The sequence below is a fragment of the Eubalaena glacialis genome, chromosome 19 (assembly GCF_028564815.1).
Source record: "Eubalaena glacialis isolate mEubGla1 chromosome 19, mEubGla1.1.hap2.+ XY, whole genome shotgun sequence".
NCBI lineage: Eukaryota > Metazoa > Chordata > Mammalia > Artiodactyla > Balaenidae > Eubalaena > Eubalaena glacialis.
Window position 1 is genome coordinate 8,373,167 of NC_083734.1, and position 24,910 is coordinate 8,398,076.

Sequence of the window (24,910 nt, forward strand, 5' to 3'; positions counted from 1 at the left end):
TGCACCAGCCCAAGGCAGGCACGGAGAAGTTCGTCTCTGCTCCTTCTTTTCTCTCCCACCCCACGCTGAGTCCAAAAGCCAGTCTCACTGATCCCCTTTCCAAAATATGTCTTGAATACCCTGTCATCACCCAAGTCCCAGCCAACACCATCTCTCACTTGAGCCCCAGAAACTTCCTCCTAACTGGAATTCCCACTTCCACTCTTGCTCCGCCCAATTCTCTGCTCGAGCTAAGACCTCAGTTTGTGAACTAGATTATGTCTTTATTCCTCTGCCTAAAACCTTTTAATGGTTTCCCATCACCCTCTGAAAAAAGTGCAAACTCTTGTCCGTGGCCCACGGGGCCTTCGGACCCAGCCCCATCGTATGTCACTTTCCCCTTCAGCCACAACAGGCTTTCATCAATTCTTAAACACACGAACTCTGCCTCAGGGCCTTCACACAGGCTAGTAGCTCTACCCATGTTTTCCTCCCCTTATTCACACAGCTAGTTCCACCTCATCCTTCAGATCTTGACCTAAAGGTAACATCCTCAGGGAGGCCTTATCTGTATCTCAGACACATCAACCTATCACCTTTTCATGATACCAAGTAGGGAAAGTACTAAAGGGACAAGCACCTTTTTATTGTCTGTGTCTGAAATTAGTCCCATGAGGGCGGGACTTCTATCTGTCTTGTTCATCACCGAGACTCCAGCACCTAGCCCAGGGTTTGGCATAGAATGGGGACTTCATAAATATTTGTTCAATGAATGAATGAGTGATGATCCTGAATTTTTATAGTCTGGTGCTTTCCAAATTGCAGGTTCATTAGTACACTAGGAACAGAGCATTTTTCAAAAAAATGAAATATTTTCAAGCATTTTTTCAAAAATGAAATACTTTATATTATTCTAGAAGAGACCAAGGTACACGATTATGAACAACCGAACGAGCTGCCAAGCTCTTTGTTTCTGTCCTTCCAGCCTTCATTCTCTCCAAGTTCCTCCGGGGGATTAACAATTAAAGGTACCCCGTAGAAATAAAAAATACCGAATCTGGTAAGTAGGAGTCCCTGCGTTGAATCACAGACGAGGATAAATGGCACTCTCTGGGCTCCAACAGCTACCCTCTGGTATCCGACACGGTCAAAAACTCGGGCTGTAACTAACTTTCTATTCCAACCCCCCACGGAACTCCGCTCGACGCTTGGACCAGACGCCACCACCCCACCCCCGGCAGGTGCCCGGTGTGCAGCGGGTCAGGGCTCAGCTGGTGCCGAGTGCCCGAGCGAGCTCGGCATCCCAGGGGTGCCCCTTCCCCGAGCATCTGGAGGCCCGGGCCGCAGCCACGGGCCGCGAGGCAGGCTCACCTGTGTAATGCCCACCTTGCAAACTGCCGTGGTGGTTGCAGACCGCGTATAGGTCGTACAGGAAGTCTGGCGGGTAACTGGTGGGCAGGCAGACCGGCTGCTTCCAGGAAGGAGGCCAGGGGCCCGGGGCGGCCTTGGGGCCCGTGCTTCTCTGGGCCACATGGGGAGCCATGTCGAGTCCGGCGAGCGGGAACTTCACCAGCGTGGAGAGCTTGTTTCTCCTCTCGCCCACCTGGCAGAACCGTTTGAGGTGGATGATAAGGATGTCGGGCAGGGTCCACAGGCTCAGCTTCACCACGCCCTGCTGCAGGGCCCGGCAGTGGGGACACCGCCACGCATCGTCCTGGGCCAGCTGGAAGGGAAGCCACCGGCACCGTAAGCCACACCCCTCCCGAGGTCGTGACCCACCCACTGACAGGCCCCGGATGCCGGGCCGGATGGGGCGGGGACCCCCAGGGCGGGACCTGCTCCTCCTTGGTGTAGAACTGGAAACACTCGTCCAGGGTGCAGCTTTGCTGCTGGTGGGCTTGCTGCTGCCGCCACACGCTGTCCGCGTCCTGGACCCGCTCCTCCTGGATGCTCCCGAACAGGCTGCAGGGAGCAGACACAGGTCATGCGGGGTCTCACCCCTGAGGGGGCCCTACTCCCAGCTAACGGGGTGCAAAGCATCTGCCCGGGAGGCAAAGGCCCCCTTTCCAGGGCTCCCGGGGCACCCACTCGCTTTTACTGGACTTCTCAGTCCCCCCACGGACCCAGAGAGGGACCGAGCCCTTGGCTTACTCATTTTTGTTTCATGTCGTGTTGCAGGGCCTGGCACCTAGTAGGAGATTAATAAACACTCGCCGGGCTGAACAGTGTCGTTTCCCGAAGTCGGGCAGATGCACTCGGTGTTAGAGAAGCAGCCACGCTGAGTGATTAAGAGCATGGACTTGAGGCGACAGTCTGGGTTCAAAGCCCGGCTCTGCCAGGCAGGGGCTGTGTGACACTGAGCAACCGTTTAACCTCTCTGTGCCTCAGTTTCCACATCTGACGATGTGGATTCGGGTCGGACCTACCGCACAGGAACTGATGCATGAAATAAACTGCATGGATGTAATGTGCTCGGAGCAGTGGCTGGCACGGGGTGAGTGGGTAAGTGTCACCTCACCATTTCCAACTGTGACTGTTACCACCACTCACACCACCCACAGCCACCGTTATTACTACTCCTGTCGCTGTTGTTTATATACAGACAATTGCCATTGGGGCTTCTCTGAGGAATGGGCCACACGGCATCCGGGGGGCATCGTACACCCCACTGTCGCATCAGGGGAACTGGCGCAGGAAGGTCCGTGTGCACGGACAGCCCCGTCTCCTCTGCCAGAGCTGGGCTCTGCTGGACTCACTGCTCTTTGGTGCCACTGTCCCACTCCACGGCCAGTTTGATGTGCGGGGGGCCTCCCGGCCTCCTGAGGTGCAGAGCCCTGATGAGAGAACAGGGAGCCCATCAAAGGCGTGCAGCCTGCTTCCCACTCTCTCCTCCACCCCCAGGACTGATGTTCCCAACAGAAATGTCCAAAGCTGCATGGAAACCGAGGTCGGGGGTCTGGGGAGGTGCTGTCTGCAGAAGACTTGGTCCTTAATCTACCCCTGAAGCCTCTGTCCTTGCTCCCCTGGGAGCTGGTGAGCTCCGAGGATTTGGTGGCTGCAAGGCCACGACTCAGCCCTCCCACTGCAGCCCCAGCCATCTTCTCAGTGTCGAGGGGGCCGTTCTGCTTGAACGTCCTCAGCAAATACCCAGTTCTGCCGGCGCCTCAAAGGAGCTGCTAGGTTTTCCTCCACTGCACAGTGAAAGGAGCAGCTGCCGCTCCGCCTCCACGACCTAAAAGGGCTTCCCCTTCCAGACCCTCCCATGCCCAGAAAATCTCAGCGTGAATCAACCCATCGCTCTCTCCAGCTTTTTGGGCTCAGCCCATTTCAGAAGAGGTTGTCTGGCCTTAATGCGGAAGAGACAGGACAAGGAGGGAGTGGAAGATGTGAAATCAACAGGACACATATGGGGACTTCCCTGGCGGTCCAGTGGTTAGGGCTCCATGCTTCCAGTGCATGGGGCATGGGTTCGATCCCAGGTCAGGGAACTAAGATCCTGCAAGCCGCGCAGCGTGGCCAAAAAACAACAAAAAACAACCAAGACGCATATATACAAGTGACAGACAGGAGGGTCTGCACCTAAAAGAAGGTTTTGAATGTATTGCAAGAAAAAAGTGGAGATGTCACATGCGTCCCTAACTGTCACCAGGATGATTCAAAAACAGGTTTTGAGCTCACAGAAGGTACACAGTCCTTAACCAGACGCGTGAATGTGCGTAAATTCACTAATCATTGGGAACCTCAGTGTCTCCCCATCTCTGAAGTGGCCGTCGGTCCCGCTCTAGACATGAGGGTTGAAAGCACAGAATGTGTATAAGGACCTAACCCAGGCGCTGGTGCTGAAGACCAAGGGCAGCTAAGATTGTCATCAGTCTTACTGATACACAGCCTTGAAGGAGTCTAGTCAGGTGGGAACGTATGCATTCTCTTACCACGTCTGGAGCATCCCCTTACCTGTCAACTGCCCAGTGATGGAGGGGCTGGCTGTCCTTTGGGGACAAGTAGCTGCAGGCCAGGGACAGCCCCACAACCCGGATGGAGAACAGTGACCCCAGGTTCTGCCAGGCCGAGAACAGGAAGCAGGTCATCACACATGTTGGTGCGAATCAGACGGTTAAGTGCAAAGAAGTTACTCAGAAAATGTAACATTTTGCTTATAGTGTATTTTGAATATGCCCTTAATAATTATTCCAAATCCAGAGATATAAAGGCTTCAGTTTTTTTAGAAGATACACCCTATACCTTTTAACATAGTGATCTAATACTGTGTTACACGTTAAATTCTCCAAAACAGTGAACATTGTGATTTAAAATAACACAGGTTTAATTGGGGCAAATGTTGGCACAGTTAATGGGGAATTAAACCAATTCTGTTCATTAATTATTAACAGCTAATTTACTTTATTAAGATGATTATTATCGTCACCAGATTACCAAAATGAGGCAATTATCTAAAAGCAAGTTAGTGTACATTTTATGTCTCAAATGCTAAATAAGTACTTATACATGTCAAAATAAGCTGCATAAAAGAAATACCACCTATGTTGTTATTCTAAGATGGACATTTTTTTCATATTTTAACTTTTCTGAAATTGAAGTGAGCCTTAAACAGCCTTATTCACAATAGTCAACAGGTAGAAGCAACCCAAGTATCCATCAACAGATGGATGGATAAACAAAATGTGGTATATACGCACAATGGAATATTACTCAACCTTCAAAAGGAAGAAAATTCAGATGCATGCTACAACATGGATGGACCTTGAAAATATTTTGCTTAGTGAAATAAGCCAGACACAGGAGGGCAAATATTGTATGATTCTGTTTATATGAGGTCCCTAGAGTAGCCAAATTCATAGAGACAGAAAGTAGAATGGAGGTTCTCACGGGCTAGGGGCTGGGGCAACAGGGAGTTGTTATTTAATGGGTATAATTTTTGTGGGTATGGTGAAAAATCTGGGGAGTATAGTGGTGATGGTTATGCAGCATGGTGAATATAATTCATGTACATTTGTGAACGGTTACAATACACATTACACACATTTTACCATAATGTCTAAAAAAAAAAAAATCAATGGTCTCTTCAAGCAATGGAAATGCAGTTCTTAAAACTGTCACTGATGACCCTGGCCACGACTAGAAAAAAATGAAATGTTCTTACAAACTCTGGCAAAGATAAGTGGCAGAAATCTCTACTTAAAAAACAGTGATGAAATGTAGGTTGAATTCAGGCAGAAGAGAGGGAAAACATTATAATTCAAAGAAACAGGAATAGGGCAAAGACAGTGTGACCCAAAACATACTCAGGGAGCTGTGAGCCGACTCCTGGGCTGTGGCAGCTGACGGGGAGAGGGGCAATAAGTGTGACATTTGGGGAGTGTGGACGCCTCACTGGACTATACCTATACTCTAACTGACCTGCCGCTTCAACAAACACAAAACTGATGGCTGGAAGCAAGCTGACTTCAGGGGCTTGGATTCAGGGCTGGCCATGCGAGGGTGTACTTCCCAAGGAGAAGTTAGTTAAATCTAGGGGGGAAAGCTCTTTTTCCTGGCACCCCTAACGGAGCTTTGCTGTTTGGATGGCAACATAATAAGGCACCTACACTGCCTGGAAGCAGCTCGCCCTGCCTGCCCACAAAGAAAATTTACAAAGGAACCAGAAAAATTCCTAGGCAATGATCAATCTCTTTTTTTCATAATTCATGCAAATTAATCCCATCCAGCAAATCGGTCATTTTTGTAAGAGACATTTTCCTGTCCTTTATTCTCGGCTAGGGAAATTCACTTTGGAACCTTCAATATATGTTCACTACTTTTAATCTCTTTGGTTCAATGTTGAGAAGGCTGACAGGATTCTTTCCAAATTATTACCAATACTTTTCAAATTCTTTTCAAACTCTTCAAAATATAAAAGCCTTGGGAATTCCCTGGCGGTCAGGTGGTTAGGACTCGGCGCTTTCACTGCTGGGGCCAGGGTTCGATCCCTGGTCGGGGAACTAAGATGCCGCAAGCCAGGCAGAGCGGCCAAAACAACAACAACAACAAAAACCAAAATATAAAAGCCTATGGGTTAGATGGGTGAGCTAGCCTGGGAGCCTCACAACCACTTAGAACACATTATTCTTACATAAAACCATGGGCATCCACATATTTGTCACTGTATCTGTGGACAAGCGTCCATAGCTGAGTTGGAGGTTGCCTGTATTAGAATTTTGCAGGCCCCATTGACTGCTTCATCAGTCTCTGAAATTGAAATGACTGGAGAGATGCAGAGGCAAAAGCACATGGGAGACCAGGGGGAGAATAAGAACAGCTGAGTTCAACGTTTGCATGAAAGCCGTTTCATCCACTCTCAACAGCCAGGAGCACAGGGTTTGGGGAAAGCTAAAGCTATTACTAGATATTCTGACCTACTTGGGGAGAAGTTCGAGTTTCTAATTTGGGCACCATGGCAGATCTGCTGGGCAGTTCATGAAGCAAAAATCCTTTGGAGATAAAGATTTGGTACAAATGTAGAAAAGGTCTTAAGCAACTGGTATTTGGTGTAAATCCCGAATCAAATGTACGGTTTTCCCGAAGCAGGAAGGCACATGAATTACGAAGAACTATGCAGAAATCCCTCTGAAATGTTTGGTACATCCCCCAAATGAAAAGTTCTCACTTAGAGAGTAGTTGGGGGAAAACAAAATTCTGAGGCTACTGATGTGTCCCTAAACATGTCAAAGTCTTCTATGCCAAGCAGCCATCAGAACAGGTTCTGATACTATCGGGGCTGAAAGGAATGGTTTTAGAATTTGTTGTTTTTATTTGGAAACTACCAGTCTGAGAATAAATAAATGAGCAAGGCAAAAAGGTGTTTCCCCTTGAGTTTTTAACCTGTTTTTCGAAAACTGGACAAAATTGTTTTAATACCTAGGTTTTCATATTTGGACATAAACATTGATTTTAATTTTCCACAGAAGTTATACCTCAAGTCCCTTGAAATTTTTGATCCAAATGTATAAGTTACAGTTTATTACAATAAGTTCCCCTCCAGGAAGAACTATGGGAAGCCATAAATATACAAAATTGAGATGAATGATGTAAATCCCACTCTTTCTTCCAATGATGTTTTGAAAGATTTAACGAGCAAAAGCTCCGTCCATGAAAGGTATTTTGTAATGCCACAAAGAGAGAAACAGCACGGACCATAAAACGGTTATTTTCTTGCATATAAATCAAAGTTGCTTGATACGACAGTGTGAACACTGTCATTGACAGCAAATGCTTGTCTCCCCTGAGCTACCACTAGATTCTTACACCCCTCTCTCCACACCCCACCCCCCGACAACACACACACACACACACACACTGACCTGTACGGGAGCCTCGCTCTTCATGAGATAGCGGACCTTGCTGAGAATGCACTGATGGAGCTGGACCCATGAGATGGCTCTGTCTTCCCTCATCAGGAAAGGTGGCCCAAACCTGGAAATCCAAGGAAATGAGGTTATTTCGGCAAAAGAAAAACCAACAATACCCAACAGTCAAGAGCATTGGCTCTACTCACTGGCTTCTCTCAACTGGATAAGAGTTGAACACAAAACACAATACAAAATTGCCCATCTGAGACCCTCGTTACGAATGGAGACATGGCAGTGTAAAGAGGTGGCTGGGAAACCCTCTTCCCCAGAGAAAGAGCAGACTAAGAGAACACAGGACCCAGAGGAAAGCCAGGCAGAGATAAGCCCAGTGGACACATCGATGGCTTTGTGTATCAGGAATATTCTCGCAACTGGGAATGCTTTCCATATCCCGATCCCATGAGCACGCAGCAGTGAGCTTGTGGTGCCCAGACTGCCGGCTGTCAATTCCAGCTCTGCCCTGGGTGCCTCTGGACAAATCACTGACCTTTGACTGCTCTCTGGCCCCACCTGCAAGGCTGTGTGAAGATCCAATGGGGTAAGAATGTGTTACTGTTGAATTAACTTTGCTAAAATACAGCATAAATACGAGCTGGTGCACCTGGATGGGCAAGGGCACTGGGCATCAATTGTTGAATAGACAGATGGGTTTATTTACCTTATCCTCTATTACTAGGCATTTGGGTTGTTTCCAATTTTTTATTTAAGCAATGCTTGCTCATGGCAGGAACTATACACGTTCTTTTGCCTACGCCTTTGGGTGCACATGACTAATTGTTTCTTTGGGATAAAGTTCCAGAAGTGGAAATAAGACCAAAGCTATTTATTTCCAACCTGCTCTCTAGAAAAGCCACACCAATTTACCCGTGAAGCATGTGCCCCATTCTCTTGACACTTGCCCAGAATGAGTATTATCAATTTTTTAAAGTTCTTTAATAGTCTGAAAGGTTAAGTATAGCATCTTGCTATTGCCATCAGAATTTCTTCTACTACTAATGAAGCTGAATATTACCTATGCCTGTATCTCTTCTGTTAATTAATGTTCATCTCTGTGGCTCATTTTACTAAAAGAATATTATTTCTCTCCCTAATCTGAGAGCTAGGTTTTATGTGATGGATATGCATCTTTCAGCTGTCACATGATGTAAATATTTTTCTTCGTTTGTGCTTTGCCTTTCAAATTTGCTTTTAGCTTAGCATTTCACATGTATTTAAAACATTAGACTTTTCCTTGATAGCCTCCTGCCTTAGGTGTTAAAATAGCCCCCAACTCAAAGATATAAATATTCCCCTACATTACCTTCAAGTTATTTTATGGTTTCCTTTTCTGTAATTACCTCTCCAATCAATTTATACATATGAATTTATGGCGGGAGTAAAAAAATTGATTATTTAAAATAAAAAGAAAGCAAAATATCAGTTAGCCCAGGCTTAGTATTAAATAATTCATTCACTCCTTACTAATATGAAATACACCATTTTTATCATATAACAAATACTGTAGTACACTTGACCTGTTCTGTGTCATTGATTTAAGTGTATATTCTTCCGCCTATATCACAATATTCTAATAATTAAAACTTTATTCTGTTTTACTAGAACAATCCCTCTTCCTTCTTTCTCCTGCCCCCAATATTTTCTGGCTACTCTTACGAGTTTGTTCTTCCAGATAAATTTTACAAACATTTTATCCATCTAAATTTTTTTCATTGGAGTAATATCTTTTAAACATTTTATTTGCATTCTATAAGAAAACTATCTGGTTTTGTATATTTGTTATGCAACCAGTCACTTTCCTGAACTCTTTCATTAGTTCTAATTACTTTCAAGTTCTTGGTTTTCTGGATAGAAAATAATATAATTTGCAAATAGTGGTCATTTTACCTCCTCTTTCAAATAGCCAGTTTCTTTTTCCCTTGTCTTACTGCACTGCCTAGGCCTTACAACACAGTATAAAATAATGGTGAGAGCAAAAATCATTGTTCCTAAAACCAATAGGGAAACCTCCGATGCTCAATTGTTAAGGACAATGTTAGCCATCTGCTTAAGGCAGTTATTTCTGATCCTCTTGATCAGGAAGTACGTTACTCCCTACTCCTTGCTGATCAACTTTGAGAATGGATATTTAATTTTTTTTCAAATTAGAATTATTCTAGCGCAAATTCCAACTACATGTCGACACAACCCAGACATCATGTAAAAGAAGGATGAAGTTAAACATACCTGCTGGCCTGCTGCCCTGAGCCCACCAAATTACAGAAGAGGATTAGCACCGTGGTCTCACTGTGGACGGGCAGGGATAATCGCTGACCCTCGCGGACTGCCAAGCGTGGGGAGACGGGTAGACCAGATGGACGAGCTGAAGGGCGAGAATTACATTTGCGTTCTTAAAGGAGCTGCTGCGCTGGGTCAGAACCCTGGCTTCTAGCCCCTCTTCTCTTTGATCATCCATTAACCACCCTTGGGAGACACTGGAGGGCTTCAGGGGAAGTGATATTAAGGTTCATGGCACTTGTTCCATCAGGCACCTGGCATAAAATAATATACATGGTAGTGAATTTGCTGTTGTGGTCAGCCAATTTTAAAGTATAGGCAGGGATTTTAATTAATACTTTTCAAAGCCAATCTGAAAAATACACCAAAATGATTTTGGTTGCTTGTATGCTTTGATCAGAGAGCTGTAGAGTATCCGCTCTCTTAGAACGCCAACATTAAGGAGTACAGAGAGAAGGTAAGAATCTTTATTGTTGTGGAAGTAGAGGAATTGGACCATCCTCAATTTCCAATCAGCTCTGAAATTTTACTTTTAAGGCACAGATGTGTCCTGTGACTGAATTTGAAATGAGGGCTATTTCACTGAGTTTTCACATAATCAGGGCCTGTCAATGTCCTGTTCCAGGCCCAGAGTCTCTCTGTTGACTCAGAGCAACTGCAGACACTTGGTTCCCACAGCCTGCCTGCCACCTAGGCTGGCCGAGGATATGGTCCAGGGCATAGGATTCATTTGGGGTATGAGTGTAACACTGGCACAAGGTCCTCTAAATATGAGCCTTACTGACTGGCTAATTGGACCAAAATGGATACTGACCTACAATGAAAGGCTGTCAGAAACTGACCATCTTTGCCTATCCGAAGTTTAGGAAAAGTTAACATAGGGAAGTGGGACTGTTAACAAAAAGTCATTTAATAATCTCTTTGGCCATCTACTGCTCCAGTTTGTAACAGTTTTACTTCAAGCACTGACCTTGAACCATAAGAGTCCTGAAGACAAAGATTACCCCAACACCTATTCTGAATAGTGGTTCTCAAAATGTGGTACCAGGACCAGCAGCATCGGCATCACCTGGGAACTTGCTGGACATGTAATTTCTCAGGCCCCACTCCTGGCCTACGGAGTCAAAAACACTGTGGGTAGGGCTCAGAAATCTGTTTAAACAAGACCTCCAGGTGACTCTGATACTAAGTTTTCAAGAACCCCTGTCTTAGTTGATTAATTTTTATAATCAACCATCTGTACAACAACTATCGGAGAAAATAAGCCTGATATTTCCAAGTACTAAAATTAAGTGTCTTATGCCTTAGCACCCAATGAGTATCCTCTCAAACCTATAACTCATAATATCCAAATAAAATTATGCAAAGCACTCTTGTACCTGAGAGCATCTCCTGGCCAGGTGATGGAGGGGCTTGGAAGGCATACACATTATCTCCCTCTGCAATAGTATTCAAGTCCTCTTCATCAAAGAAAGACCGCTGGAGTCCACTGGGATGAAGTTCAACCAAGATCACCTGGAATGAGGAGGATCATTTTCCCTCTTGTTTCTCAAAGGGAACTTAACAAAGAAGCAGTCTAAAAGTGACTGATAGTCTGAAACCTCTCTTTTGCCTTTTCCTTCTTCCTAAGTGGTTACTTATTTTTAGTAATAAAACACAGTAGGTGTAAGAATTAGATTGACCACAGACATCTCAACTGCAACAATAGAATATCAAAGTGCTGAAGGAAGAGTAGGGAGAAGAAAACTGAAAATCTAAAGTTTTATACCCAGCTAAACTATCGTGCAAAAATAAGCCTAAAATGAAGCCACTTCAGATAAGCAAAGTGAGAGTACTTATCACTAACAGAACTCCACTCAAAGAACTCTTAAATAGTATTGCCAACTTTTTTCATGCTATATCATATGTGGAAAATATTTTCATGGAACACTGAGGTGAGCAGAAGAAGCTAGTTTTGTAGTGGATGAGAGGAGTGACTGCCTTGAGGGTCCTGTCTTCCCAAGACTCAACTCTGTCCCCTCAAGAGCTGAAGGAACCAACAAGTCAGCACACATAACCCATTCAAGGCACACTGGCTGAGAAATTCTCTTGTAAAAGATACAAAAGATACATGTCAGGGTTAAAACAAAGAAACTGACCTCAGAAGGAAAACTTGAATTGCAAGAAGAAATGATGAAGCAAAGAAATGGTAAACATTGGTAAGTGTAAATACATATTGACTATATAAACCTCTAATGATAACAACTATTACTACTACTGTAACCTGTGAGAAAAGGGAGGAGGGATTCAAACACTGGATAACAACATCCATCTACAATAATATCTAAATCAAAAAGGTATAAGGGAAATTAAAGCATAAATTGTGTTGTCTGGGAAGATTAACATAAGACTTTGTTAGTTATGCATGTTGATATTTTAATGATAACCAGTAAGAGCATAGAAATATAATGTATATGTCCCAAACCAGAAGAGATGAAATAAAGAAAAATTGCTCCATCCAAAAGAAGCAGTAAAGGAGAGAAAAAAGAAACAAAGGAAAAGCAGGGTAAATAGAAAGCATAAAATAAGATGATATAAATAAATCCAAACTTGTCCATGATCACTGATGGAGTAAACTTGCCAGTTGAAACAAAATATCACAATAGATTTTTAGTTCCAATCAAAATGCCCACCTGTGGACTTTGGAATCCCAAGTGACTCCTGTCTCCCTGAACAAACACATCATGCCTTTTATTTATTTATTTATTTATTTATTTATTTATAAGTCTTTTTTTTTTTTAATTTATTTTTGGCTGTGTTGGGTCTTCGTTGCTGTGTGCGGGCTTTCTCTAGTTGCAGCGAGCGGGGGCTACTCTTTGCTGCGGTGTGCGGGCTTCTCGTTGTGGTGGCTTCTCTTATTGCGGAGCATGGGCTCTAGGCACACGGGCTTCAGTAGTTGTGGCATGCAGGCTCAGCAGTTGTGGCTTGGGGGTTTTGGAGCACAGGCTCAGTAGTTGTGGCACCCGGGCTTAGCTGCTCCGTGGCATGTGGGATCTTCCTGGACCAGGGCTCAAACCCATGTCCCCTGCATTGGCAGGCAGACTCTTAACCACTGCACCACCAGGGAGGTCCCCATCATGCCTTTTAAATTCCTGACAGTCCTTTTACTCTCTTAAAGTTTCAAACTCTACCTCTCTTAGACTTCCCCCCCCTTTTGATCTTTTATTACTGCTATTTTTCCCCCCAAGACTCTCTCTCACCCACTGTCCTACTCTCTCCCTCACTATAGATTCCCATATAGCACTTTGGGTTTACAAAGCAAGATACACACATTTTTTTCCCCAGTTGAGATCCTCATTAAAACGGTGAGAGAGGTCAGAGGGATTGACTGGGTGGGGGCAGGAAGGAGTCCACTGGGGTGATGGAAAGCCTCCATAATCATGGTGGTTACACGTATGTACACGCATGTAAAAATTCAACAAGTTATAACCCTAAGACATGGACACTTTCTTATACCTATGTTATTCCTTAACAAAAAGGTTAAAAATACTCTTTAATTAGAAAACAATCCCACGAGGTCACCAGGGAAGTGTAAAATTTCCATTTTACAGTTAAAGAAACAGAGGACCAATTACTTTGTCCAAGGTCAGAAAACTAGAAGGGACTGAATCACAATTAGAACCCCACTGCGAGCCCTTTTCATCATACTGCATTGCTTTTCACCACCATCACTTCTACCCTGTCCTTTCATGGGGGTCCCTGTTAGGAGTCTGCCCTCCAAAGTCAAGTGAATCCAAACTCTTTACCAAGACGCTCAAAAAAAAAAAAAAAAAACATTGGAGTACGTCCATCCCACTCTCCTCCAAATTGCCTCTCTCATGTACACACCACAAGTTCCTTCAGGAGTTCCTTATATTTCATTTATTGTCCCTTCAGTCTCCTGGCTTATATTCTCGGGAGTGAAAGTATAGAATAGTGGTTGTGAAATCAAACCATCTGCGTTTGATTTCAAATCCTGGTCCAGCCACTTACCAGCTGTGTGACCTTGGGCAAGTCACTCAACTTCTCAGTGCTTGCTGCTAACATGAGGATAATCGTAATATCTACCTCACAGGATGGTGGTGAGGAGTAAATGAGCTATAAAGTTCATAGAACGGTACTCAGCACTTCGTAAGCTCTACTGAGAGTCAGCTATTGTTGAAATGATGATGCTCGTAATCATCATCACTTTCTTGGAAGACAAAGGTGGTATCCTTTTCTGGTTGTTCTGTGAAAATGCAGGGAGAGGCCAAGGCCCCGTCAGCACAGACACCAGGGACTATTAATCAAACAGAAACTCATGAGTCACTCAGGAGTCACCAGGAGCCAGAAATTAACCTAAACACCCTAGACAGCCAGCCCAGTTAGCATCCATCATCCCATCACCAGGCCCCATCACACCTCATCCACAGGGATGCCACCTTCCTCTGCAACCATCTTCCTCAGGGCTGCCACCGTGCTGAGGATTGGCACGGCCAGGCCAACCCGCAGGAACCGCTGGCTCTTAGAGGGGAAGACCAAGGTGACGCTCAAGAATCTGGAAAATAGGAAGGAGGCCACATCCTTAAAGGACTGACATGGATTGTTGCCACCATCACTGATAATGGATCAAGTTCAGCACTTAGGCAAATCTCTGCTTCCTGGTCGGGTCATTGCCCTTTATGTATGCTGTCACCAGGTGGCAGTGGAGAGCCAAATCTCCAAGGGTCTCAGCTGAGTGTACTTTGCCAGCAAGTTAAAAATAAAAGATATTTGATTAAGAATCACAATACAGACCTTCCTCAACTTATGATGGGATTACATCCCGATAAACCCATTCATTGTAAATTGAAACTATCTTAAATCGAAAATACATTTAATAAAACTAAACTACCGAACATCACAGCTTAGCCCCGCCTACCTTGAACGTGCTCAGAACACTTACATTCGCCTACAGTTGGGCCAAATCATCTAACACAAAGCTTCCGTGCTAATAAAGCGTCGAATCGCTCATGTAATTTATTGAATACTATACGGAAAGTGAAAAACAGGGATTTTAAGTGTATCGGTTGTTTACCCTCGTGATCACCAGGCTGGACCGGCAGCTGTGGTGATCCCCTGCCCAGCCTCACAACAGAGGACCATGCCTCATACTGCTCATCTGGGAAAAGATCAAAATTCAAAACGTGAAGCACCGTTTCTACTGAATGCGCATCACTTTCGTACCATTGTAAAGTCAAAATATTGTATACCAAACCATCGTAAGTCAAGGACCATCTGTACAGATCTATATAGTCTCAAGGCTCTGTTTGTTACATAGATCATCTTAAGCAAAAAGAAACTTCGAAGTCTGAGAAGTAGAGCAGTCAAGCTTCTTCTTCCAGGACAACTCAACACTGTTGATGAGGCTCTCCTTTCCTCCTGAAGTTCTCCCTTGGTGATGGGATACAGCCCTTCTGCCCCCCAACCCCTCTGGACTCTCTCTGGTTCTACTTCCTACTACCCCCAGCAGCACACCAGGGCTCACCCCTCCAGCTCCTGTTTCCCCTGCTCTATACTGCAGTAATTATCTAATTCATACAACTAATTAGCAGAACTGGGACTTGAACCCAGGCAGTCTGGCCCCAGAGTCAGTGGTCCTAACCATTGTGCTATGCCGCATCAGGCCAGGTATCACAGCTTATATCTATCAGTAGCCATCATCTGATGATAGGATAAGCCAGTGTTATATTTGTGGCATAGACAATCAGCAGCACAGGAATTCAGAGCAGAAAGGGGATTAAGTTGCCAGGAAAGGCTTTACAAAGCCGTCATGTCTTCACTGCATCCTAAAGATGGAGGATGTCAACAGACAGAGGGCAAGAGAAATGGTTTTTACAAAGGTGAGGAACCCAGGGAAGAAATGCCGCCTTCCGTGACAGTGAAGGCGCCCCATATAGTTCGCTAAAATTCCATGAGACTGACACTGGCCATTGCCTTAACAGTCACTGCTAAGCCCTGGACTTCTGGGACGCTTGCGCTACGTGCTTCTTACTTTTGCAGTGACCACACCTCCTACCTAACCCTGCCTCCTCTTTTCTTTTTTTTCCTCATATCTCCCAACAACCCTTTTCCTTTTTCTTTGCTCCTTAAATAAACCTTTTCCTACACCCTCACTAAGAGGAAAAAGGATTTGGAAATAAAGCAGGGGAAAGCAGAGGGTGACAGATTTTCTCCAGTTCGCCCCTGTCTGATTGAGTGGTACCAACTGGCCGGTGCCGGCTTCTGAATGGGCCAAAGATGTAAGCCTGGCAACAGGGCTGATAAACAAAAGCATGTTTATAATTCCTTCTTCGGCTAAAAAGGGACTCTGTAACCTTTCACGTTAATTGTCCCATTCAATCATTGAATGTCCCCAAGCTGCCAGGCTTGGCAGAGAAGCAAAAGAGAAAATGCAGCTGCAAGCCCAAAAGATTCCCAAGGATGGAAGTCAAGTTCACGGGCATGATGCTCACATACCTCGTCTGTCGCAATGGGATAGGCAGTGACACACACAGGAAAGGATCGAAGGTGTTGCTCTGTTTCAGGCAGTGGGGACAGGTCAAGGAAGATCTGTGAGGGTGGAGGATACACATTAAAGTTTAATCACACTGAACAGTTTGGCAGTTCCTCAAAAAGTTAATTAGAGAGCCACCATTGCAATTCCACTCTGAGATCTATACCACAAAGAATTGAAAACAGGTATTCAAATCCTTGTACACAGAGGTTCATGGCAGCATTATTCACAATAGTCAAAGGGTGGATACCACTCAAGTGTCCATCAATGGGTAAACGGGTAAACAAAATGTGTTATAGACACATAATGATTATTATTCAGCCACAAGGTCCTGACACTTGTTACATGAATGAACCTCGAAAACATCATGTGAGTAAAAGAAGCCAGGCACCAAAGGCCACATATTTATGATTCCAATTATATGAAATATCCAGAATGGGTAAAACCATAGGGACAGAAAGCAGATTGGCGGTTGCCAGGTGCTAAGAAGAGGGAGGCCTGGGGAGTGACTGCTTCATGGGTACCAGGTTTTCTTTTGGGGGTAACAAAAATGGTCAGGAACTAGAAAAAAGTGGTGGTTGCACACCATGGTGGGTGTACATTCCGCCGAATTGCACACTTAAAATGGTTAATTTTATGTTATGTGACTCATCTCAATTTCTTAAAAAGGATAAAGTTTAGTCACATGTATGAGTGCACTGAGTATGGGAAGGGATGCTGTAACCCCTCCAAATAGAAAGATACTGTGCCAGCTTTCAAGCTCAAAGGTCTCAGCCTCACTGGGCCCCAGAATCACATAGGATGCTTTTCTCAAATGCAGATGTCCAGGCCCCACTCCTCGAGATTCTGTTTCAAGGGAAGCAGGGAGAGAGAGGCACAGTAATCAGAATTTTAAAAGCTCCCCAGGTGACTCTAGTGTTCAGCCAGGCGGAGAACCACTGATGCAATCCACCTGCCTTATTGTACGGCTAAAGGAAACAAAGTTCAGAAAACAGCAGCTAGTAGTAACAGCTAACGGTGAAAGAATTTACTAAAAACTGGGCATTGTGCATGGATTAACCCGTGCGCCAGCCATAATAACCAGGATGATCCCCATTTTACAGAAGAAAAACTGAAACACAGAGAGGTTAAGTCACTTGCCCAAGGACACACAGCTCTTAAGTGGCAGAACTGGCTCAGGTTCCAGAGCCCATGACCATCATCATTTCTTCAGAGTCGTTAGTACAAGTAGATCCACATAGTTTATTTATATTCTTTAAGCTCTTTGAAATTTAACACTCCCATATTTAGCATGTATCTCTGAGAGGGAGAGGCAAGTTTTATATTCCACCCGGGTGCTCTTATTTTATTTCCTTCATCATATAATGCTCCATATTCTTCCAAGATATAAGGGGTTTCTGGATGCTACATTCCTTCTCCTAAAATCTACGTGAATTTCCTTGGGAATAGGGGAGACTACTCCGCCGCAGGCCCTGCTCTCAGCACTGGACAGCCCTAGGGTAAGTCAGCAAGGAAACCGGAGCTGGAATCAGAATCAGGTTTCCTGAATCTCGACAGAAAGCACCAGTCCTGCTGGATTGGTTTTCCATTGAGCAGACAAAATAGAAAAAGCCAGGGCCCAGCAAGAACCCCTGAGGTTTTCAGGGTGTTGTCCCAGGCGACCCTAAGTGCTCTGCTCATAGCAAGTAGGCTTTCCTGGATACAAGTTAATAGAATGCCAACCATGATTTTAGAAAACAGACCGGAGTACAGACCTGAGTATTTAATGTTCAATCACTCTCTGGGAAAACCATAGCAATATTTTGGTAAAAAGACATCAAGCTCCAACCAGCAGGGGAACCCGCCATTTGTGGGGGCCACTCTGCCACCCCAGCTTCTCTCCCTCCCCTCTCCTCCCCTCACCCATCATGTACCGTGGCGTAACATAGGCCTGAAACATGTATTTTTGTCCTTGGGAAATTTCCAAATTCCTGTTTCATATTTAAGCGAACAAATGAGAAGGAGTATTTTTCTTTGACTTATTCATTTTTTTCTTTAAAGCTACTAAAACTAAGCGAGCCTGCATTTTTCTTGCAGATACATCATAGTCAACTGATTCAGGGATATGGCCTTTAGATTAAGCCATGAATCTCTGGCAGGGAGCAAGAGATGTGTAGTTTGGCGAAATCACAGAACGGCCTAATTTTGTATTTAAAGAATGGGGAAAATATATTGTTTTCATAATAAACCACAGAGAGGACATGAAATGCACCTGTTCCTCAAAGGATGAGAAATGAGGAGAGTGAGTGCGACCGACAGATCAGGGGGAAGGGCAGTGTCACTTTCACAGAAAACTCCAGATGTTTCCAGGCTCCATCTACACCTCAGATGTGGCCTGGGGGTCCTTTCGTCCTTGCCATCTCCCCCCAGAGCTTCACGGTCCTGTCCTACTATCTCCCAGGTACTCACAGAGGAAAGAGACAGAAAATCACCCCAATGCCCTTCAGTGTTCACTTGCCCATCTCCCTAAGCTATTCATCCTCCTTGTCAAATTGCTTCTGTTCCAAAGCCAGCCTCTCACCTGCTGCTGAAACTCAGCACTGCTCCTTGCTCTCCACTGGTTACAAATGTCCCGAAATGGCACTGCTCGTTTCACATTCTGGCCTCTCACTGCTGCTGAATATACATCTGACACCTCCAACCTGGCCAGCTTCACCTGCTCGCTGGCTGGCGAGACGGATGTCCAAGCTGGCAAGGTAATTATGATGACGCACAAGCAAAATGTCACATCTCCGGGCTTCCCTGGTGGCGCAGTGGTTGAGAATCTGCCTGCCAATGCAGGGGACACGGGTTCGAGCCCTGGTCTGGGAAGATCCCACATGCCGCGGAGCAACTGGGCCCGTGAGCCACAACTACTGAGCCTGCGCGTCTGGAGCCTGTGCTCTGCAAGAAGAGAGGCCGCGATAGTGAGAGGCCCGCGCACCGCGATGAAGAGTGGCCCCCGCTCGCCGCAACTAGAGAAAGCCCTCGCACAGAAACGAAGACCCAACACAGCCAAAAATAAAAAAATAAATAAATTTATTTAAAAAAAAAAAATGTCACCTCTCCAAGATCTGTTCTGAGGAAGCCTTCCAAAACATACTCTGCCTAAAAGGGAATGCTGCCTGTAACGGGGACCAGATTAGGCTTTCTGTGAATAAAAGCTATGAATGCTGTGAAGAGATGAACACACACACACACACACAATCCCACCTCTAGCCCAAACTCCAACGTTGCAACAATCCTTGGCTATTAAACTTGCAGATGTTTTCAGGCTGTGTTAATAATCATATAGAATAATGAATTATTTGTCCTCTAGTTTATAACCTCCAGCACCCCAGTACTATTCTTCCTTCTCTCCTCCAGCCAAAGGCAAAAACTCAGCCCCCTAAAAAGGAGGACAAGGGAGATGGAGGGAGAATCTCAGTGAACAGGGATCTCTGAATTAACCCATAATAACATTTCCAGCTTTCAATTTCATAAAGGCCGATGCCAGGGCGGCCCTCCATCCCAGGCAACCTCCCCCCCCAGGAAAAGAGGCTGAAGAGGGTCCAGAACAGCAAGTACCACCCTCAGGGGCCCCAGTGTGGAGCTGGTGCCCACCGACGGCTACAGAAAATCACTTTTCAGACCTCAAAAGTCCTAGCCTAGATGGACGTCTCTAACTATATTTTTTCTTAACTCTGGACCAGCAGGCAGAAAGCAGCTATTTTTAGCTGTCACCAGTCTTTTTTTCCAGCATGAATATCTTGCTTCTTACTCATCATTCTATAGTAATTGACAAAGGGTCCTTGCGGTCCTCAGTCTCAGATCAGCTCAAATGTCACTTCTTCACGAATCCTCCCCTGACTCACCTTACGCCTTATGATACTGTGATTTATAATAAGAAATACATATTTGGTCTCCAACAGTTGTTCCAGGCACAGAGCTCCTACAGCTTTTGGAATTTCCGAAGTGATAAGAGCAAGAATGAAGGTAAAAGGAGCATCTTTTGCTATTCATAACAAACCCCACCCCACCACACCTGAGTTTATGCTAATGAGGTGATATCTGGAAAGCCCCCAGAGAAAACCACAGGAGGGGGGCTGGTTGCCAGATGGACCAAGCATGGGATTAGAGGGCTAGGACTTTGGGCTCCACCCCTACCTCCTGGGAAAAAAAGAAGGGGGTCAGAGGTTGAGTTAACCACGTATGGCCAATAATTGGATCAATCATGCCTACATAATGTTGCTTCCATAAAAACCCCAGCAGAAGGGGCTGGGAGAGCTTCCAGGTTGGTGACCGTGGGGAGGTGCTGGGAGGGTGGTGCACCCAGGGAGGGGTGTGGAACCTCGCCCCTCCCCCAGCACCTTGCTCTATGAATCTCCCATCTGGCTGTTCCTGAGTTATAGCCTTTTCAAATCAACTGGTAATCTGGTAAGTAAACGGTTTTCCTGAGTTCTGTGAGCCACTCTAGCAAATCATTGAACCTGAGGAGGGGGTCGTGGAAACCTCCAATTTATAGCCAGTCGGTCAGCAGCACAGGTGACGACCCGGGACTTGCAATTGGTGTCCGGTGGGGAGGCAGTCCGGTGGGACTGAGCCCTTAACCTGCGGGGTCCGTGCCCGCTCTAACTAGGTAGTGCCAGAATTGAGTTACATTGTAGGACACTCAGTTGGCGTCCAGAGAGAATCGCAGAATTGCTTGGTGTGGGAAAAACACCCACACATCTGGGGTCAGAAGGATTGTGAGTGTGGAAGTAGTCAAGAGTAACGCAAAGGGAAACGAGTTTTTTTCCTCTTTCACATCCATAACATGCACTTCAAAGCTCCCTCCATTTTTCCTTCAAAGCACGTGCCAGTTATACAACTATGTAAAAACCCAGGAGTTGGGGCTTCCCTGGTGGCGCAGTGGTTGAGAATCTGCCTGCCAATGCAGGGGACACAGGTTCGAGCCCTGGTCTGGGAAGATCCCACATGCCGCGGAGCAACTGAGCCCGTGAGCCACAATTACTGAGCCTGCGCGTCTGGAGCCTGTGCTCTGCAACAAAGGAGGCCGCGATAGTGAGAGGCCCGCGCACTGTGATGAAGAGTGGCCCCCGCTTGCCGCAACTAGAAAAAGCCCTCGCACAGAAACGAAGACCCAACACAGCCAAAAATAAATAAATAAATAAATAAAATTTTTTTTTAAAAAAAGAAGGAAAAGAGGATGTGTGGACAAGAAGGGAAGAAGGTAGAGAGAATGAGGAGAGAAAGGAGGCAGATCTATGGTACGGGGACACAGAGGAGGGGCACCTGAAGGCAATCACGGTGACCCTTCCCCAAGCTCTAACACGCCCTTGCCTTATGCCTCCCCCTCCCTCCTTCTAGATTTTCTTCTCCCTCCTCCTCTATTCTTCTTTTCCTCTGTCTCCTTATTTTGCTTTCAAGCAGCCTCTGCTTTGAGTACCTGGAGATAAGACAGATGCCCTGCAAGCAGCTTTCATGGCTAAAAGGTTAGTTAGTAGACGCGAAATCTAGGTTTCCTCCATGTAAATCTCGTAGTGCATCACCACTTCTCTTAGGAAATCAGTGGGCATTTCTTCACGGACAACAATGAGACCGGGGCTCATCTAGAAGAGATGTGAATCACCCAGTGTGGTAAGCAAGCAAGGGCAGGAGGGGAGTGCCCCAGGGTCATTGTGGCTGCCATTCAAGGTCGTTTGAGGTCCTTCTCCTGGGTGGGGCAGGGTGAGGGAACTTCTCAAGTGCTATGGATTTTCTGTTCCAGTGGGAAAGCAGCTTTGGCATTCTTCCAAAGTGTTTCCAAAACTACTTGCTCTTCCTAAATAAATAATCACCTCAAAGACAGTGATCACATCCAAATTATATTATGGACGATCAATGAATATAACATAAATCCTTAATTAGCACAGTTTCTGGGCAATTTTAAGTCATCTTCTCCTTTCTAAATACAAAGAATACAAATCTCCCAAAAGTATGGAAGTAAATAGCTGTAAGTGAATTCTAGAAGGCTGAATAATCGTTACTTTGTTTGAAGTAAATAAGAGATAAAAAACCAACAGGAGGGGGCTTCCCTGGTGGCGCAGTGGTTGAGAGTCTGCCTGCCAATGCAGGGGACACGGGTTCGAGCCCTGGCCTGGGAAGATCCCACATGCCGCGGAGCAACTAGGCCCGTGAGCCACAATTACTGAGCCTGCGCGTCTGGAGCCTGTGCTCCGCAACAAGAGAGCCCGCGCACCGCGATGAAGAGTAGCCCCCACTTGCCGCAACTAGAGAAAGCCCTCGCACAGAAACGAAGACCCAACACAGCCATAAATAAATAAACAAATAAATAAAAATTAAAAACAAAAAAAACAAAAAAACCCAACAGGAGGCTTATGAAAAAGACAACAAGGCAAAGGAAAAAGAAGAGCATCCAGAAGACTCAGAGAAAAGCCCACCTTTGAAAGTGATTTAATGCAACATCCAAAAGAAAAATACAAAAAAATGTTTTGGTATCCATAATGGAGAACAGGAAGGCAAAGCTTTTGTGCATGAAGTAACAGCAGAACCGCACAGGGAAAGAACAAGGTCAGATGGAAGGGCCACCCAAGAGGAAGAATTACAAAGAAGCAGAAACAGGACTCGTGCTTCAGAGATTTATCAAAGGTCAAATCCTGGTTCTGCCATTTACTATGTGTCCTCGCGAAATGCCTGACCCCAGATTGTACCTCATCTCCTTGGGCTCTTGTAAGTTAAATCACAAAATATCTGGGCGAACATATATGTAACCATTGGCCTCCCCTCAATCTTCATCAGTGTGCTCATTCCCACCTCGAAGCGGGCGTCACTCTTATTGAATATGTTCCCACCCTTTCAACCCTATTCACCCTGCAGAGCCCGTGGAAAGGCATACCTCCTCCGAGAAGCCCCGGGGGTTAGTGCTTTCACTACAACATTGTCATTCTTGAAAATATTCTGCCTTATGTGAATCTCTGAACTGTCATATATAAAAGCCCAAAGAGAACATATACTTTCTGAAGTCAGAGTCTATATAATGATATATCTTTTATATCCTCCATTATGCTGGGAAATCTTGAACTCGAAATAATGTGTGAAACTCGGCTCTCTGGCAATAAAGAACAAACCAGAAAGATCTCATCCACTTCTCAATGATGGCCTGCTGGGGAGATCCTGGCCTGCACATTCATACTCTGGAGAACCACGCTTGCATCACCCCTTCTTCAAGGGGGGGATGGAAGGCCCAGGAGACAGCAAGAAAGAAAAGAAATACTGAGGCGGTTTCCCTGGTGGCGCAGTGGTTAAGAATCCGCCTGCCAATGCAGGGGACACGGGTTCGATCCCCGGTCCGGGAAGATCCCACATGCCGCAGAGCAACTAAGCCCGTGCGCCACAACTACTGAAGCCCGCGTGCCTAGAGCCTGTGCTCCGCAACAAGAGAAGCCGCTGCAATGAGAAGCCAGCGCACAGCAACGAAGAGTTGCCCCCGCTCGCCGCAACTAGAGAAAGCCCGTGCGCAGCAACGAAGACCCAACGCAGCCAAAAATAAATAAAAAACACAAAAAATGAAATACTGAGGGTCAGAGACAATAGAAGTGAGTGGGTAATTGGGATTTATAATGGGAGAGAGAAGGGTGTTTATGGTTTCTGTTGTTTTGTAATCTCGGGGTAAACCTGGCAAAGGGAGGTTAGTTACCAGCATAGGAGTTTGCTGAGTCCTTAAGGACAGATTCTAAACACACCCCATTCTTACCTGTACTGTGCTTGAAAGTGGCTTTGCACAAAGCTTTGGCCTAGAGGAAGCTGAGCTGGTGGCGACAGGAGGTTCTCGGAGGTCTTCCCGGCTTCAGGCTGAAGCTGCAAAGAAAGGAGGAGAGGAAGCAAGATCAGACGTGCCTCTCATCACTCCGCTGCGTTCAGACCCGCAAAGCTACACGTCCTCCTGGGTCCTCAGCACCATTCTGTGGACCTAGACCTGCAGAGCCAGGACCTTCCATGTTGACTTACCGTAATCCGCCCCTCCTTCAATCCCTGGACCTCCCCAATTCCAACAGAGATAGAGACAGAGAGAGAGAGGGAGAGGAGAGAGAGACAGCGGGAGAGAGAGTATGAGAGTGTGTGTGTGTGTGTGTGTGCGTGTGTGTGCTGAAAGAGCATGAACCTTGGCGAACACTCACACATGCTCACCCAGCCCCAACCATTACCTCTGGATTGACTACCCCATTCTTTACCTCCATCCTTCTAGGCCCCCTGTGTCTAGATGCCTCCTGTACATTTCACTTGGGTGAGCCGCCATCACTTCAAATACATCCACACCAAATCTGCCCATCTTCCACCTGCTAAGCTGTGTCTGTCCACATTTTCCAGGGAGCCAGTCTTCACATGAGCATTGTCTTTCTCAGACCAGGTTTGCACCTTAGAATAATGAATGCATGAGGCTCCTCCCTCCACAATCTGTCCTATTGTATCCTTCTCTACATTCCCTTACCTATAAGTGTCCTGTTGCTGCTGTAACAAACGACCACAAACTAGTGGCTTGAAACAACAGAATGTGTCCCCTCACAGGTCTCGAGACTGAACATCCAAAATCAGCATCACGGAGCCGAAACCAAGGTGTCAGCAAGGCCGCACCCCCTCTGGAGGTTCCGGGGGAAAATATGTTCCTTGCCTCTTCCACCTTCTGGGAACTGTGGGAATTCCATGGCTTATGGCCACATCA

General features: G+C 45.8%; 1 protein-coding gene across 2 annotated transcripts in view; it reads right to left on the bottom strand.

The window, feature by feature from the left end:
• Positions 1 to 24,910, bottom strand: part of USP43 (ubiquitin specific peptidase 43) — a 61,494-nt gene that overhangs the window by 17,597 nt on the left and 18,987 nt on the right. The window contains exons 3-12 of one of the 2 annotated variants that reach the window (XM_061175063.1): positions 23,945 to 24,048; positions 16,155 to 16,247; positions 14,079 to 14,214; positions 11,039 to 11,174; positions 9,609 to 9,744; positions 7,338 to 7,449; positions 3,934 to 4,037; positions 2,736 to 2,813; positions 1,815 to 1,941; positions 1,366 to 1,702 (exon numbers count right to left, since the gene is read on the bottom strand). In XM_061175063.1, coding sequence (XP_061031046.1) covers positions 1,366 to 1,702; positions 1,815 to 1,941; positions 2,736 to 2,813; positions 3,934 to 4,037; positions 7,338 to 7,449; positions 9,609 to 9,744; positions 11,039 to 11,174; positions 14,079 to 14,214; positions 16,155 to 16,247; positions 23,945 to 24,048 — 1,363 coding nt within the window. Of the gene's footprint in view, positions 1 to 1,350; positions 1,703 to 1,814; positions 1,942 to 2,735; positions 2,814 to 3,933; positions 4,038 to 7,337; positions 7,450 to 9,608; positions 9,745 to 11,038; positions 11,175 to 14,078; positions 14,215 to 16,154; positions 16,248 to 23,944; positions 24,049 to 24,910 lie in introns of both variants that reach the window. The other variant, XM_061175062.1, reaches the window with a different exon arrangement.